This window comes from Heptranchias perlo, chromosome 26 (genome assembly GCF_035084215.1).
Source record: "Heptranchias perlo isolate sHepPer1 chromosome 26, sHepPer1.hap1, whole genome shotgun sequence".
NCBI classification, from domain to species: Eukaryota; Metazoa; Chordata; class Chondrichthyes; order Hexanchiformes; family Hexanchidae; genus Heptranchias; species Heptranchias perlo.
The window spans coordinates 10,734,039-10,748,978 of NC_090350.1; the positions used below are offsets into that span (position 1 = coordinate 10,734,039).

General features: G+C 49.9%; 1 protein-coding gene across 3 annotated transcripts in view; it reads left to right on the top strand.

Annotated features, from left to right (window-relative positions):
• The window catches only part of si:ch211-1i11.3 (mitogen-activated protein kinase kinase kinase 5), a 185,793-nt gene that overhangs the window by 117,383 nt on the left and 53,470 nt on the right, over positions 1 to 14,940 (top strand). For all 3 annotated transcript variants that reach the window (XR_010967279.1, XM_068006407.1, XM_068006406.1), the window contains exons 14-20: positions 956 to 1,040; positions 2,864 to 2,997; positions 7,417 to 7,544; positions 8,698 to 8,834; positions 11,284 to 11,389; positions 12,592 to 12,749; positions 13,308 to 13,476. Coding sequence is in view for 2 of the 3 variants with exons in the window: in XM_068006407.1 (XP_067862508.1) it covers positions 956 to 1,040; positions 2,864 to 2,997; positions 7,417 to 7,544; positions 8,698 to 8,834; positions 11,284 to 11,389; positions 12,592 to 12,749; positions 13,308 to 13,476 (917 nt within the window). In the remaining variant the exon portion in view is untranslated. The remainder of the gene's footprint in view (positions 1 to 955; positions 1,041 to 2,863; positions 2,998 to 7,416; positions 7,545 to 8,697; positions 8,835 to 11,283; positions 11,390 to 12,591; positions 12,750 to 13,307; positions 13,477 to 14,940) is intronic.

A 14,940-nucleotide genomic window follows, 5' to 3' on the forward strand; every position in this document is an offset into this window, starting at 1 on the left:
AGTGAGTTTACTGCCTCTGTAGCACAAGGTAGTGGCATGGCAATCCTACATTTCACTGAGCGCTTGTGGTCAGGTTTCCAAACGTCCCAGATTGCCCGGAATGGAAGATTAATCTCTCAGACACTTCTGTGAGCAGTCAAAGAAGAAAGAGATTTTCTTCTCCTGTGTCGCTCTGACCAGACAGCAGGGCCACAGGCGCACCAGGATGCAATGGTGCCTTGGCGCACGTGCGCTCAGGTAAAGCCATGCGATGGATAGAGCAGTTTCCGGAGCACAGAGGATTGTGGGTATTGTAGCCACCATTAATAACTGATTGCTGTATCGAACATCCAATGGTGGGAGGTCATGTGATGAAACCTCCTGGAATCCGGTCCAGTCAGAATTGGCAGCATTAACCGAGCAAAGTTGAGGCCAGTTTGAAGTGGGATCCAAAACTGCTCAATGTACTCTTTCTTTTTAAGAAAGGTTATTGAAAATTAGGTGCTAGGAGCTGGAACATGGCCCTCAGCAGAGCACAGTCCCACTCCTTCATTCATCCTGCAAAGCTTAGATGAGAATTTTTTTTTAAAAGAACCCATCTGAAACTCTCCACCCTACCTGACTGGCTGCTGACTCCCATTGCTGGCAGCTGTATGATGTCCGATTGCCACTGATACATTTATAACGTTCTGACCCAGACCTGTTTGCATCCCGGACTTAATTTGCATGAATTAAGGTCTCCTGGTCCCTCACAGGCCGCCTCTGTAACTGCTGGCTATTCTTTATCCTAGTCCTCAGCCCACCTTAAACAGTTCTCTGATTCTGATAGAGTGCGTTCAACGACGCTAAGGAGCATGGGTAAGAACTGCCGCCATTTAAACATGCACCTCTCCAGCCATTGAGGCGGAGTTCTGCACTGGTGGCCGCTCTGTGATGCTGACATGCCTCTGTCGATGTGTTTGTTCCTCTTTGTCAGGTTCTGTGAGCTGCTGAATTATTTCACGGAGGAAGCCAAGTGCAACACAGATGATGGGCCTGGACTGACGGAGGAACTATTGGAGGTGAGTGAGACATGGAGGGAGCATGTAAAGTCCTCCTTTACTTAATACAATGTAACCAGGCCCTCGACTGCTATGCTGCCAGGATAGGTCGCTGTAATAAGAGGCTGAATCTGATCCCTGGACCTGACTGTTCCACTATGTGGAGAGGAGATCAATAACAACAACTTGCATTTATATAGTGCCTTTAATGTAGTAAAACGTCCCAAGGCGTTTCACAAAGCGATTATCAAACAAAATTTGATAAGGAGATATTAGGACAGGCGATCAAAAGCTTGGTCAAAGAGGTCGGTTTTAAGGAGCAACTTAAAGGAGGAGAGAGAGGTAGTGAGACAGAGAGGTTTAGGGAGGGAATTCCAGAGCCGAGGGCCTTGACAGCTGAAGGCACAGCCGCCAATGAAGGAGCAGTGAAAATCAGGGATGCTCAAGAGGCCAGAATTGGAGGAGAGCAGAGATGACAGGAAGCTTTCGATGAGGCATCGTAATGGAGAAAAATATTCCTGCTTCCGCCAGAGGATCAGTTTGTAAATGCACCACCCGGGTTGGTACTGAGCCACACAGAACAGGAAAGCCTCAGATTTGATCCCCAGTCTGTGCTGAGTTAGCCATTCCCAAGCAAGGCAGCATTCAGGGTACTGACCTCAGGACTCTTGGAGGGGAAAAAATTCATCAAGGGGTCCCACTCCAGGTTTTTAAAAATTATTTCTCAGGATGTGGGCATCGCTGGCAAGGCTGGTACTTATTATTTATTGCCCATCCCAAGTTACCCTGAAAAGGTGAAGCCTTCTTGAACTGCTTTAGCAGTTTGATAGAACCGAGTGGCTTGCTAGACCACTTCAGAGGGCAATTGATAGTCAAGCACGTTGGTGTGGGACTGGAGTCACATATAGGCCAGACCGGGTAAGGACGGCAGGTTTCCTTCCCTCAAGGATATTAGTGAACCAGTTTGGAATTTTATGGCAAGCCGACAGCTTCATGGTTAATTTCAGTGATTTTTTAAACCGCCATGGTGGGATTTGACTCCTGCTGGGAACTTCTTTGTGCTGGGATGTTGGGCGAGGATAGGATTAGGCTCGGCTATAAAATATCCGACAGACACTCACTGACCAGGCTAACGTATGAACTATCACCACCTGGGAACCGAGCTTGGATGCCCCAGTGGGGAATAGCGTGTGACGTTTGCTATCTGGGCTCACACCAGGTGGGAATGCCCGAGGGGGTCATTGGTGCTGATGAGTAGCCTTAAACCCCCAGTTCGGAGCCTTCGGGAGAGGAAAGGAGAAAAAACGGAAAATCAACGTTTGTTAAACATTTTGAACATATTTGGCAAATGTGCGTGAATTCCTAACCTCCCTTCTGTCTCAGCCATGGCTCAGTGGGTAATGCTCTCCCCTCCGAGTCAGAAGGCTGTGGATTCAAGTCCCACTCAGAGACTCGAGCACATGATCTAGGCTGACACTCCAGTGCAGTACTGAGGGAGTGCTGCACTGCCAGAGGTGCCACCTTTCAAATGAGACGTTAAACCGAGGCCTTGTCTGTCCTCTCAGGTGGACGTAAAGGATCCCATGGTACTATTTTGAAGAAGAGCAGGGGAATTCTCCGCGGTGTCCTGTCCAATATTCATCCCTTAAACAATGTCACTAAAACACATTACCTGGACATTTATCACATTGCTGTTTGTGGGATCTTGCTGTGCACAAATTGGCTGCCAGGTTTCCTACGTTACAACAGTGACTACACTTCAAAAGTACTTCATTGTTGCGACGTCCTGAGGTTGTGAAAGGTGCTATATGAATGCAAATATTTATTTCTTCCTTCCTGTGCAGTTCGATTATGAATACACGGAGAATGGAGAACGGCTGATCCTGGGGAAGGGAACGTATGGGGTTGTGTACGCCGGGCGGGAGCTGAGCAACCAAGCCCGCATCGCCATCAAAGAGATTCCAGAAAGGGACAACAGGTAATTAACAACACTACTGACTCTGCACTTGGACAGCCCAACACCTTAGACACCACGCACTCTGCTGTAAGAAGAACAACTACTTGCATTTATATAGTGCTTTTAACGTAGCAAAACTTCCCAAGGCACTTCACAGGAGTGTTATCAAACAAAATTTGACACGGAGCCACATAAAGAGATAAGTCCAAAGAGAGGTGTCCAAAAATGTTGTCAAAGAAGTAGGTTTTAAGGAGCGTCTTAAAGGAGGAGAGAGAGTTAGAGAGGTGGAGACATTTAGGGAGGGAATTGGAGAGCTTAGGGCCTCGGCAGCTGAAGGCACGGCCGCCAATGGTTTTATTTTATTCGTTCATGGGATGTGGGCATCGCTGGCAAGGCCACCATTTATTGCCCATCCCCATTGGTGAAACAAAGAAAATCGGGGATGCGCAAGAGGCCAGAATTGGAGGAGCGCAGAGATCTGGGAGGGTTGTAGAGCTGGAGGATGTCACAGAGATGAGGAGGGATACGGCCATGGAGAGATTTGAAAACAAGGATGAGCGTTTTAAAATGAAGGCGTAGCTGGACTGGGAGCCATCGTAGGTCAGGGGTGATGGGTCAACGGGATTTGGTGTGAGTTGGGATACGGGGATCAGAGTTTTGGATGAGGTCAAGTTTATGGAGGGTGGAAGGTGGGAGGCCAGCCAGGAGAGCATTGGAATAGTCGAGTCTAGAGGGAACAAAGGCATGGATGAGGGTATCAGCAGCAGATGAGTTGAGGCAGGGTTAGAGAAGAGCAATGTTATGGAGATAGAAGTAGGCGGTCTTGATGATGGAGAGGCCACAGGGTCAGAAGTTCATTTCAGGGTCAGATAGGATGCCAAGATCATAAACAGTCTGGTTCAACCTCAGACAGTGGTCAGCGAGAGGGATGGAGTCAGTAGCTAGGGAACGGAAGACAATGGCTTTGGTCTTCCTAATATTTAGTTGGAGGAAATTTCTGCTTATCCAGTACTGGATGATGGACAAGGAGTGTGACAAATCAGAGGCAGTGGAGTGGTTGAGGGAGATGGTGGTGAGGTAGAGCTCGGTGTTATCAACGTACATGTCGAACCTGACGTCGTGTTTTCAGATGATGTCACCAAGGGGCAGCGGGTAGATGAGAAATGAGAGGGGGCCAAGGATAAACCCTTGGGGGACTCCAGAGGTAACAGTGCAGGAATGAAAAGAGAAGCCATTGCGGGTGATTCTCTGGCTACAACTGGATGGATAGGAATGGAACCAGGGGAGGGCAGTCCCACCCAGCTGGACAACGGAGGAGAGGCGTTGGAGGAGGATGGTGTGGTCAAGTGTTTCAAAGGCTGCGGACAGGTCGAGAAGGATGAGGAGGGATAGTTTACCACAGTCACAGTCACAGAGGATGTCATTTGTAACTTGGATAAGGGTGTTTCAGTGTTGTGGTAGGGGTGGAAACCTGATTAGAGGGATTCAAACATGAAGTTGTGGGAAAGATGGGCACGGATTTGGGAGGCAACAATACATTCAAGGACTTTGGAGAGGAAAGGGAGGTTGGAGATGGGGCGGTATTTTGCAAGGACAGAGGGGTCAAGGGTGGGTTTTTTGAGGAGGGGGAAGATGATGGCAGATTTGAAGGGGAGGGGGACAGAACCCGAGGAGAGGGAACCATTAACAATATCAACTAACATGGGGGCCAGGAAGGGAAGTTGGGTGGTCAGCAGTTTGGTGGGAATAGGGTCGAGGGAGCAGGAGGTGGGTCTCATGGTCAAGATGAGCTTGGAGAGGGCAAGAGGGGAGATAGGAGAGAAACTAGAGAAAGATGCGAGTTCAGGGCTAGGGCAGGGGGGAACTTTAGGGGAAGTTCGGGCTTGGTGGGCTAGGGGAAGGAGGGAAGAGGCAGAGGCAGCTGAACAGATGGTCTCAATCTTAGTGACAAAGTCCATGAGCTCCTCACACTTGTTGGAGTTGAGGGTGGAGGAGGCAGGGGAGAGGGGTTTAAGAAGACAGTTTGTAGTGGAGAAGAGAAGCCGGGGATTATCTTTGCATTCCAGGATGATCCTGGAACAGTGAGCAGTTTTTGCAGAGGAGAGCAGGACCCGATAGTGCTTTATGTGCACTTAATAACACCAGGCTGCAACCAATTTAATTCTGAAATTACTTTTTTTTATTAGAATAAAAATGCTATTAATGAGCACTGCTCGTACAATAATATCTCCAAGTGAACGAGTTTAGATCATAAATTTGGGTAATTGTCTGTTTTAATGGAAAGTAAATTGGAGAAACAATCCACTTTGTTGTTTTTATTCATTCATGGGATGTGGGCATCACTGGCAGGGCCAGCATTTAATCGCCCTTGAGAAGGTGGTGGTGAGCCGCCTTCTTGAACCGCTGCAGTCCGTGTGGTGAAGGTTCTCCCACAGTGCCGTTAGGAAGGGAGTTCCAGGATTTTGACCCAGCAACGATGAAGGAATGGTGATATATTTCCAAGTCGGGATGGTGTGTGACTTGGAGGGGAACGTGCAGGTGGTGTTGTTCCCATGTGCCTGCTGCCCTTGTCCTTCTAGGTGGTAGAGGTCGCGGGTTTGGGAGGCGCTGTTGAAGAAGCCTTGGCGAGTTGCTGCAGTGCATCCTGTGGATGGTACACACTGCAGCCACGGTGCGCCGGTGGTGAAGGGAGTGAATGTTTAGGGTGTGTGAAATAAAAGCTTTTGTCTCTGTCAGTGACTTGTAGAGGAATAATGGATCATGTCGATAATGCAACACAGAGCAGGCATCTCTGCTCGCAGATCTCCCGTGGCATTGCTCATGGTGAATCCGAGGTTTTATAAGAACTGGGGGCGTTGTGTTACCGGGGACACTGACTTATCAGCATTGTGGGGCAACCCTGAGATCTGGAGGCCATTTCATTGAAGCATCGGCATCGAGGTGGGTGGGAGCAATGCCACTGGTGGTGGGCGAAGGGAAGACCAGGGATCACAGGGGAAGAAGCAGCCAATCAGAGATAAGTATAAGCAGTCGGCTCGGGGAAGGTAGGTAAGTGACGGATAGTGTGACAAAGAGGCGTGACATGCAGACATGGTGGAAATGGCAGGACATTACATCATGACACAGGAAGTGTGAAAGGTACAGGAGGTGCATGCTACATGCAAGGCTTTTAATATGGAGGTATAGATGAATATAATGTACAGATTATGCGGCCAGGAATCCTCGGGAGTTCCACAGATCTCTGTTTGGAAGACCGCTGGATACCACTAGAAAACAAGAGAGACCCATTAGTTTCCGGTCTCCGGGAGTTATTATATTTGCCTTGGGAGTGTCAGAAGCTCACGTTGGCCTTACAGAGCAAAAGGGGCCATGGTACCAGGGGGTGGGGACTTGCTACACTATGAGTTCCTGCCTTATTGGCTCGATCAGGACCCGATATATCTCTGGAGGCCGGTGCGTCGAGTGAGGTGAGGTGCACTAGCCTCCTCTTGGCTGGTGTGAGCCCCACCAGTGGGCTCCAGGCCGAGGAAGGGACCTGGTCCCCCCAAAATACCGAAGGAGAAGAAAAATTCCAGATCAGCCCCCTTAAGGGGCTGAGGAGAACATGGTTGGAGGAGGGCCCTGGGCAGCTCCATATTTCCCCTGACCCCCCCAATGGTGGGTGGGTGCCAGAGTGTCTGGTCTTATGGAGCTAGCGGGCACCAGAGATGCCTCTGTAATGGGACTTACAACTGTCCTCCCAGCAAAAGAAAGAAATAACTGGCATTTTTCTAGCACCTTTCATGGCCTCAGGACGTCCCAAAGTGTTTTGCAGCCAGTGAAGTACCCGTAAAGTGTAGTCACTGTTGTAATGTAGGAAACACGGTAACCAATTTGGGCACAGCAAGATCCCACAAACAGGATTGAGATAATGATCAGACAATCTGTTTTAGTGATGTTAGTTGAGGAATAAATATTGGCCAGGACACCGGGGAGAACTCCCCTGCTCGTCTTCGAAATAGTGCCATGGGATCTTTTACATCCACCTGAGAGGGCAGGCGGTTTAACATCTGAAAGACGGCACCTCCGACAGTGCAGCACTCCCTCAGTACTGCACTGGGAGTGTCAGCCTGGAATAAGTGCTGAAGTCTTTGGAGTGACTTGAAGCCTTCTGACTCAGAGGCGAGAGTGCTACCAACTGAGCCACAATTACCCTGCCGGTCCCTATATAATGTGTAGTGTGTACGTCCCATACTATATAATGTACAGAATGTTTAGAGTGCTGGGGAGATGAATAATAGGTCGTTGGGAGCGATTATCAGACAGTGATTTTATGGAGGAGAAGTCAAACTGAACCACAGTGCTTCCTACACCTTAAGCTGCCCGCTGCTGCTTCTATTCTTGGGTCCCTTTCGCTTGTACCTCTTACTCCCTGTTTGCCATGGATTCTTCTCTGGACAGGTACTCGCAGCCTCTTCATGAAGAAATCGCTCTCCACAAGCATTTGAAGCACCGGAATATTGTCCAGTACATGGGATCGGTTAGTCAGGACGGATACATCAAAATCTTCATGGAGGAGGTCCCAGGAGGTGAGCCTCTTCTTTCAGAAAATAACTTTTTGGGATACAGCATACGAGTAATTTGAGACATGACATGTGGTGTCACAGGCTTGGGAGGAAAAAGGTGACTTTGAACCTATGGTTCCCAAAGATCTCCATCACTGGGAATTTTCCTCACCTCGTGTCTCGGCCTGTTGTAGACTAATTGATAAAGATTATTTGCTATGATTAGTCAACAACTCCATCATTGTTGCATCAGGCGACTACCGGGATGGTTGGAGATGAATTATACGGACCTTGGCCTTTTTTCATCTCGCAATTCCTCTGTTCCTAAAAGTGTGAGTCCCTTTCCTAACCAGGCTGGCTAGCCCCTTATTGACAAAGAAGTCGTATTTCTGCAACGCAAATAAATCCAGAGCCAACATTCCTGTCCCTCCACAGCGGTCAGGACTCTTCGAGTGTTTAATCTGAGCATTGCGGACAGCACCAATCCTTTCATCATCCTGTTCGCTATTGGAGCTTGAGAGCACTTGTTAGCACAGAGAAATCTTGTGTGTGTGTGCGTGTAATTTTCTGTGTGTTTGTTTGTAATTTTCCGTGTGTGTGTGTAATTTTCCACGTGTGTGTGTGAGTAATGTTCTGTGTGTGAGTAATGTTCTGTGTGTGAGTAATGTTCTGTGTGTGTGAGTAATGTGTGTGTGTGAGTAATTTTCTATGTCTGTGTGAGTAATTTTCTATGTCTGTGTGAGTAATTTTCTGTGCCTGTGTGAGTAATTTTCCGTGAGTGAGTAATTTTCTGTGTCTGTGTGAGTAATTTTCCGTGTGTGTGAGTAATTTTCCGTGTGTGTGAGTAATTTTCCATGTGTGAGTAATTTTCTCTGCATGTGAGTAATGTTCCGTGTGTGTGTGTAATTTTCCGTGTGTTTGTGTGTGTGTAATTTTCCATGTGTGCGCTTGTGGATGTAACCATGATTTTCCCAGAGATTCCTGGCCAGATCTGTGTGTGTGTGTGTGTGTGCGTATGTGCGTATATGCGTGTGTGTGTGTGTGTGTGTGCGTGTGTGTGCGTATATGTTTTGCTCTGTGTTCAGTACACTCTCTGGGCCCATTCGGTTGGCCGTATCCTGTTGTCTTTCTCTTCAGTTGATAGTGATAACAAGACAGTGTGTCACTTTGTAACCAGGAAGCCTCTCTGCACTGCTGCGCTCCAAGTGGGGCCCACTCAAGGACAACGAAGCCACGATCATTTTCTACACAAGGCAGATCCTGGAAGGCCTGAAATACCTGCACGACAATCAGATAGTGCACAGAGACATTAAGGTAATGGAGAAGAAGGACACGTGAGAGAGGAAAGAGGCTGTGTGTTATTAAACTCAGCCATCACTCAGTTACCCAGACAAACACAGTTTGGCTGAGTTGATATCGGTCTTGCAGCTTTGGAAAGGGGTCTAGGTAGAAACCCAACACAATAGGTACTGACGAGGGAAGTGTGAGAGCTCAGAGTTGTTGATTGGGGAGTGACGGAGCACGGATGTACTGAGGAGGGGAGTGACGGAGCTCGGAGATACCGACTGGGGAGTGACGGAGCTCGGAGATACCGACTGGGGAGTGTGAGAGCTCGGAGATACTGACGGGAGAGACGGAGCTCGGAGTTACTGACTGGGGAGTGACAGAGCTTGGCGTTACTGACTGGGGAGTGACGGAGCTTGGAGTTACTGACGGGAGTGACGGAGCTTGGAGTTACTGACTGGGGAGTGACAGAGCTTGGAAGTACTGACTGGGGAGTGACGGAGCTTGGAGTTACTGACTGGGGAGTGACGGAGCTTGGAGTTACTGACTGGGGAGTGACGGAACTCAGATGTACTGATGAGGGGAGTGACGGAGCTCAGAGATACTGACTGGGGAGTGATGGGGGCTTGGAGGTACTGATGAGGGGAGTGTGAGAGTTTGGAGGTACTGACGAGGGGAGTGTGAGAGCTCGGAGGGACTGATTGGGGAGTGATAGAGCTCGGAGGGACTGATTGGGGAGTGTGAGAGCTCGGAGGGACTGATTGGGGAGTGATAGAGCTCGGAGGGACTGACGAGGGGAGTGACAGAGCTCGGAGGGACTGACGAGGGGAGTGTGAGAGCTCGGAGATACTGACGAGGGGAGTGTGAGAGCTCGGAGATACTGACGAGGGGAGTGAGAGAGCTCGGAGGTACTGACGAGGGGAGTGAGAGAGCTCGGAGATACTGACGAGGGGAGTGACAGAGCTCGGAGGGACTGACGAGGGGAGTGTGAGAGCTCGGAGGGACTGACGAGGGGAGTGTGAGAGCTCGGAGATACTGACGAGGGGAGTGTCAGAGCTCGGAGATACTGACGAGGGGAGTGAGAGAGCTCGGAGGTACTGATGAGGGGAGTGAGAGAGCTCGGAGGTACTGACGAGGGGAGTGAGAGAGCTCGGAGGTACTGACGAGGGGAGTGAGAGAGCTCGGAGATACTGATGAGGGGAGCGGGAGAGCTCGGAGGGACTGACGAGGGGAGTGAGAGAGCTCGGAGGGACTGATTGGGGAGTGACAGAGCTCGGAGGGACTGACGAGGGGAGTGACAGAGCTCAGAGGGACTGACGAGGGGAGTGACAGAGCTCGGAGGGACTAACGGAATTATTAATTTCCAAAACAATAATATCGTCGTGTGGGAATGAGCAAACCTTTCGAGGGGTTTAACCTTTTGGAGAAAACAGCAAAACACAAATGTTGGAAATAAGCAGCAGGTCAGTGAATGTCAGCAGAGAGGACAGACTGGGCAACACTTTGGACTGGGTCATTATCAGGACTCCAGACTGAAAGGTGAAGGTGCAGAATTAGAGAAAGGGAGGGGTCCGAGGGGGAGGAGCTCCCGGCACAGAGAGGAAGACCATGGGTTGGACGGCCCGCAAATTACTGTGATGTCAAAGGTCACCTCAGTCAGGCACAAGGAGGCATTAAAGAAATTAAAGAACTTGCAAATAGAAAATGGTTGACTGAACCCTAGAAGCTGCTCTATCCCATTTCCTGTGACTCTGCTCTGGCCTCCTCCCACTCCGTCACAATCTCCCCCCACTTATCTTCACCGTCCACCCCACCAACCTCCACATTCACCACATCAACTTCCGCCTTACCCACCGTGCACAGCACGATCCCACCGCTGAGTAACATCTTCCCCCTCCCTGCTTTCTGGGGAGACCATTCCCGGTGTGATCTCCTGATTCGCTCTTCCACCAACTCCCCGTTCCAGCCACCCTTGCCCTGGCCCCATCCTGTGCAGCTGCTGGAGATGTAACACCTGTCCGTTCACCTGCACCCACAACACTGCCCAAGGCCTCAAGCACTCCTTCCATGTGAGACACCAATTTACAGGTACATCCTGCAACGTAGACTGTACCTGTTGCTCACAGTGCTGTACACTCTACATCGGGGAGACCAAATGTAGATCAGGTGATCACATTGTCAAACACCTCAGTATTTTTTAACCTGTTGGTGTTTGATTGCCATTGCTTGTACTGACGAGGGGAGTGTGAATAGGTACTGACGAGGGGAGTGTGAGAGCTCAGGTAATGGGCAGCAGTGAGAGTGAGGAGGTTTATGATCGGAGGGGTGGGGAAAGGAGAAGCTGCCAGTGAGGTGGGTTATGTTTGATAAGATCTCACTTGTTGAGTGCATCGTTCTCACTTGTGTTAACACTATCAGCAGTGGGACACTATCGTTGTGCATCTGCTTTTTATTGAAATAATGTTGCCTATCTTCAAAGGGAGACAACGTATTAATAAACACATACAGTGGAGTGCTGAAGATCTCGGACTTTGGGACATCGAAGAGGCTTGCAGGCATCAATCCTTGTACAGAAACATTCACAGGTGTGTGACTATGGGAGGCGGCGTAGAGAGCAGAGAGTGGGTGTCAGTCGCTGTCAGAGGGGTTGGTGTCGGTAGGTTTGGTGTCGGGATTTGGTGTTGGACAGTTTGGTGCTAGTGGGGTTCAGTGTTGGGATTTGGTGTCGGTGGATTTGGTATTGGGTTTGTTGTCGGTGGGGTTGGTGTCGGTGAACTTGGTGTCGATGGGTTTGGTGTAAGTTGGGGTGATGTCGGGTGGGTTTGGTGTCAGAGGGTTTGGTGTCGGTGGGGTTGATGTCGGTCGTTTGGTGTCGGGGGGTTTGGTGTCGGGTGTTTGGTGTAAGTGGGTTTGGTGTCGGGGGGTTTGGTGTCGGGGGGTTTGGTGTCGGGGGGTTTGGTGTAAGTGGGTTTGGTGTCGGGGGGTTTGGTGTCGGGGGGTTTGGTGTCGGGGGGTTTGGTGTCGGGGGGTTTGGTGTAAGTGGGTTTGGTGTCGGTGGGTTTGGTGTCGGTGGGTTTGGTGTCGGGGGGTTTGGTGTCGGTGGGTTTGGTGTAAGTGGGTTTGGTGGGTTTGGTGTCGGGTTTGGTGTCGGGGGGATGGTGTCGGTGGGTTTGGTGTCGGGGGGTTTGGTGTCGGTGGGTTTGGTGTCGGTGGGTTTGGTGTCGGTGGGTTTGGTGTCGGTGGGTTTGGTGTCGGTGGGTTTGGTGTAAGTGGGTTTGGTGTCGGGGGGTTTGGTGTCGGGGGGTTTGGTGTCGGTGGGTTTGGTGTAAGTGGGTTTGGTGTCGGTGGGTTTGGTGTCGGGGGGTTTGGTGTAAGTGGGTTTGGTGTCGGTGGGTTTGGTGTAAGTGGGTTTGGTGTTGGTGGGTTTGGTGTCGGGGGGTTTGGTGTAAGTGGGTTTGGTGTCGGTGGGTTTGGTGTCGGGGGGTTTGGTGTAAGTGGGTTTGGTGTCGGTGGGTTTGGTGTAAGTGGGTTTGGTGTCGGTGGGTTTGGTGTCGGGGGGTTTGGTGTCGGGGGGTTTGGTGTCGGTGGGTTTGGTGTCGGTGGGTTTGGTGTCGGTGGGTTTGGTGTCGGGGGGTTTGGTGTCGGGGGGTTTGGTGTAAGTGGGTTTGGTGTCGGGGGGTTTGGTGTCGGTGGGTTTGGTGTAAGTGGGTTTGGTGTCGGGGGGTTTGGTGTCGGGGGGTTTGGTGTCAGTCTCTGTGTCAGCTTTCCTGTGTTTTTCATACCCCAGGAACTCTTCAGTACATGGCCCCTGAAATCATCGACAAGGGACCAAGAGGTTATGGGAAGCCTGCTGATATCTGGTCGCTGGCCTGTACTGTCATTGAAATGGCCACAGGAAAACCACCCTTCTATGAACTGGGAGAGCCCCAGGCCGCTATGTTTAAGGTAACAAAACTGACGGTGTGTTTGTTTTTGGTCACCGTAGGGCTGATTGTATCGAACATAGGTGAGCAAGAGGGGAAAGATTTGGACCTCTGGGGAGACCAACAAGCGGGAGATAAGTGGGGGGGAGGAGTTAATATGTCCAATGGCAGACGTTACCCAGGACAATTATGTTTTTAGTCCAATTTAAAATCTTGTCAGGTTTTCAGACAAGTTTCTGGCCTGGTGAGTTCATGGCTTCAGTATCTGGATGAATTACAGAGCAGCAAGGCGAGGGGCGCGAGTCACCCCCAGGGTAGTCGTGCAAGGACAGAGGTGTGACTGTGTGTGCACCCTCAGTGACACCTGGAGAGTGAAAGTAACTCAGATATCGGTGGGGCATGTGTGTGCACAGGTGTGTCACGTCTACCATTCACAGTACAATAATTGTGAAAATATAGTGTAAAATCTAGTGCCCACCTTGTTAGTGTATTAGTTTGAGCTCTTCAGTCCCCTTTCACACCTATGTTTGAACTAGTGAGCTTCCTTCTATGGTTTGATTGCCTATTTGTTTGGCTGCAGGTGGGAATGTTTAAAATCCACCCGGAGATCCCAGAGTCCATGTCCCTAGAGGCGAAGGCCTTCCTTCTGCGTGCCTTTGAGCCCGATCCTGACAAACGGGCCACGGCCGGGGAGCTCCTCAAAGACGCCTTTCTGAGCCGGAAGAAAATGAAATCCTCCCCAAAGCCAGGTACGGGAATGACTGGGAACGGGACTGGGTGTCATGGAAATGGGGCTGAATGGAAAGTATGGGAATGGGACTGAATGGGAAGTAAGGGAATGGGACTGAATGCAAAGTGTGGGAATGGGACTGAATGGGAAGTAAGGGAATGGGACTGAATGGGAAGTAAGGGAATGGGACTGAATGCGAAGTAAGGGAATGGGACTGAATGGGAAGTAAGGGAATGGGACTGAATGCGAAGTAAGGGAATGGGACTGAATGGGAAGTAAGGGAATGGGACTGAATGCGAAGTATGGGAATGGGACTGAATGGGAAGTAAGGGAATGGGACTGAATGGGAAGTAAGGGAATGGGACTGAATGCGAAGTGTGGGAATGGGACTGAATGGGAAGTAAGGGAATGGGACTGAATGGGAAGTAAGGGAATGGGACTGAATGGGAAGTTAGGGAATGGGACTGAATGGGAAGTAAGGGAATGGGACTGAATGGAAAGTATGGGAATGGGACTGAACGGGAAGTAAGGGAATGGGACTGAATGGGAAGTATGGGAATGGGACTGAATGCGAAGTATGGGAATGGGACTTAATGGAAAGTAAGGGAATGGGACTGAATGCGAAGTATGGGAATGGGACTGAATGGAAAGTATGGGAATGGGACTGAACGGGAAGTAAGGGAATGGGACTGAATGGGAAGTAAGGGAATGGGACTGAATGGGAAGTAATGGAATGGGACTGAATGCAAAGTATGGGAATGGGACTGAATGGAAAGTAAGGGAATGGGACTGAATGGGAAGTGAGGGAATGGGACTGAATGGGAAGTAAGGGAATGGGACTGAATGGAAAGTATGGAGATGGGACTGAATGGGAAGTAAGGGAATGGGACTGAATGGAAAGTATGGGGATGGGACTGAATGGGAAGTAAGGGAATGGGACTGAATGGAAAGTATGGGAATGGGACTGAATGGGAAGAGAAGCAGGGTGTATGAAATGGAGGTGAATCAGACTGAATGAAAAGGGATCCACGGGGAAAGCATAGGAACTGGAAGGATGGGAATTGAACTGAATGGAAAAGAGGTGGAGGAGTGGGACTGAACAGGAATACGAAGCAAGGAATGGAATTAAATGGGAATAGAATGGAGAAGAAACATACTGAATGGGAATGGGAAGGAGCAGAATAGGACTGAATGGGAAAAGGAAACTGCATGAATGAGACTGAAGGGGAGCTGGGTGCAGGGGAACGGGATTGAATGAGGTGCAAGAGGAATGGAACTGGATGAGAATGGGCTCGGAGGAATGGAAATAGAATGGAGGGGAAACAAACTGAATGGCATAAAGGAAAAAGGACTGAGCAGGAAAGGGAAGCTGGATGAGGAGGACTAAATGGGATTGAGGAGAATGGAGAGGAATGGGACTGAATGGGATGTTAGAGAAAGGGACACAGACTAAGTAGCCACTGATATATTGGATAAAGCTAGT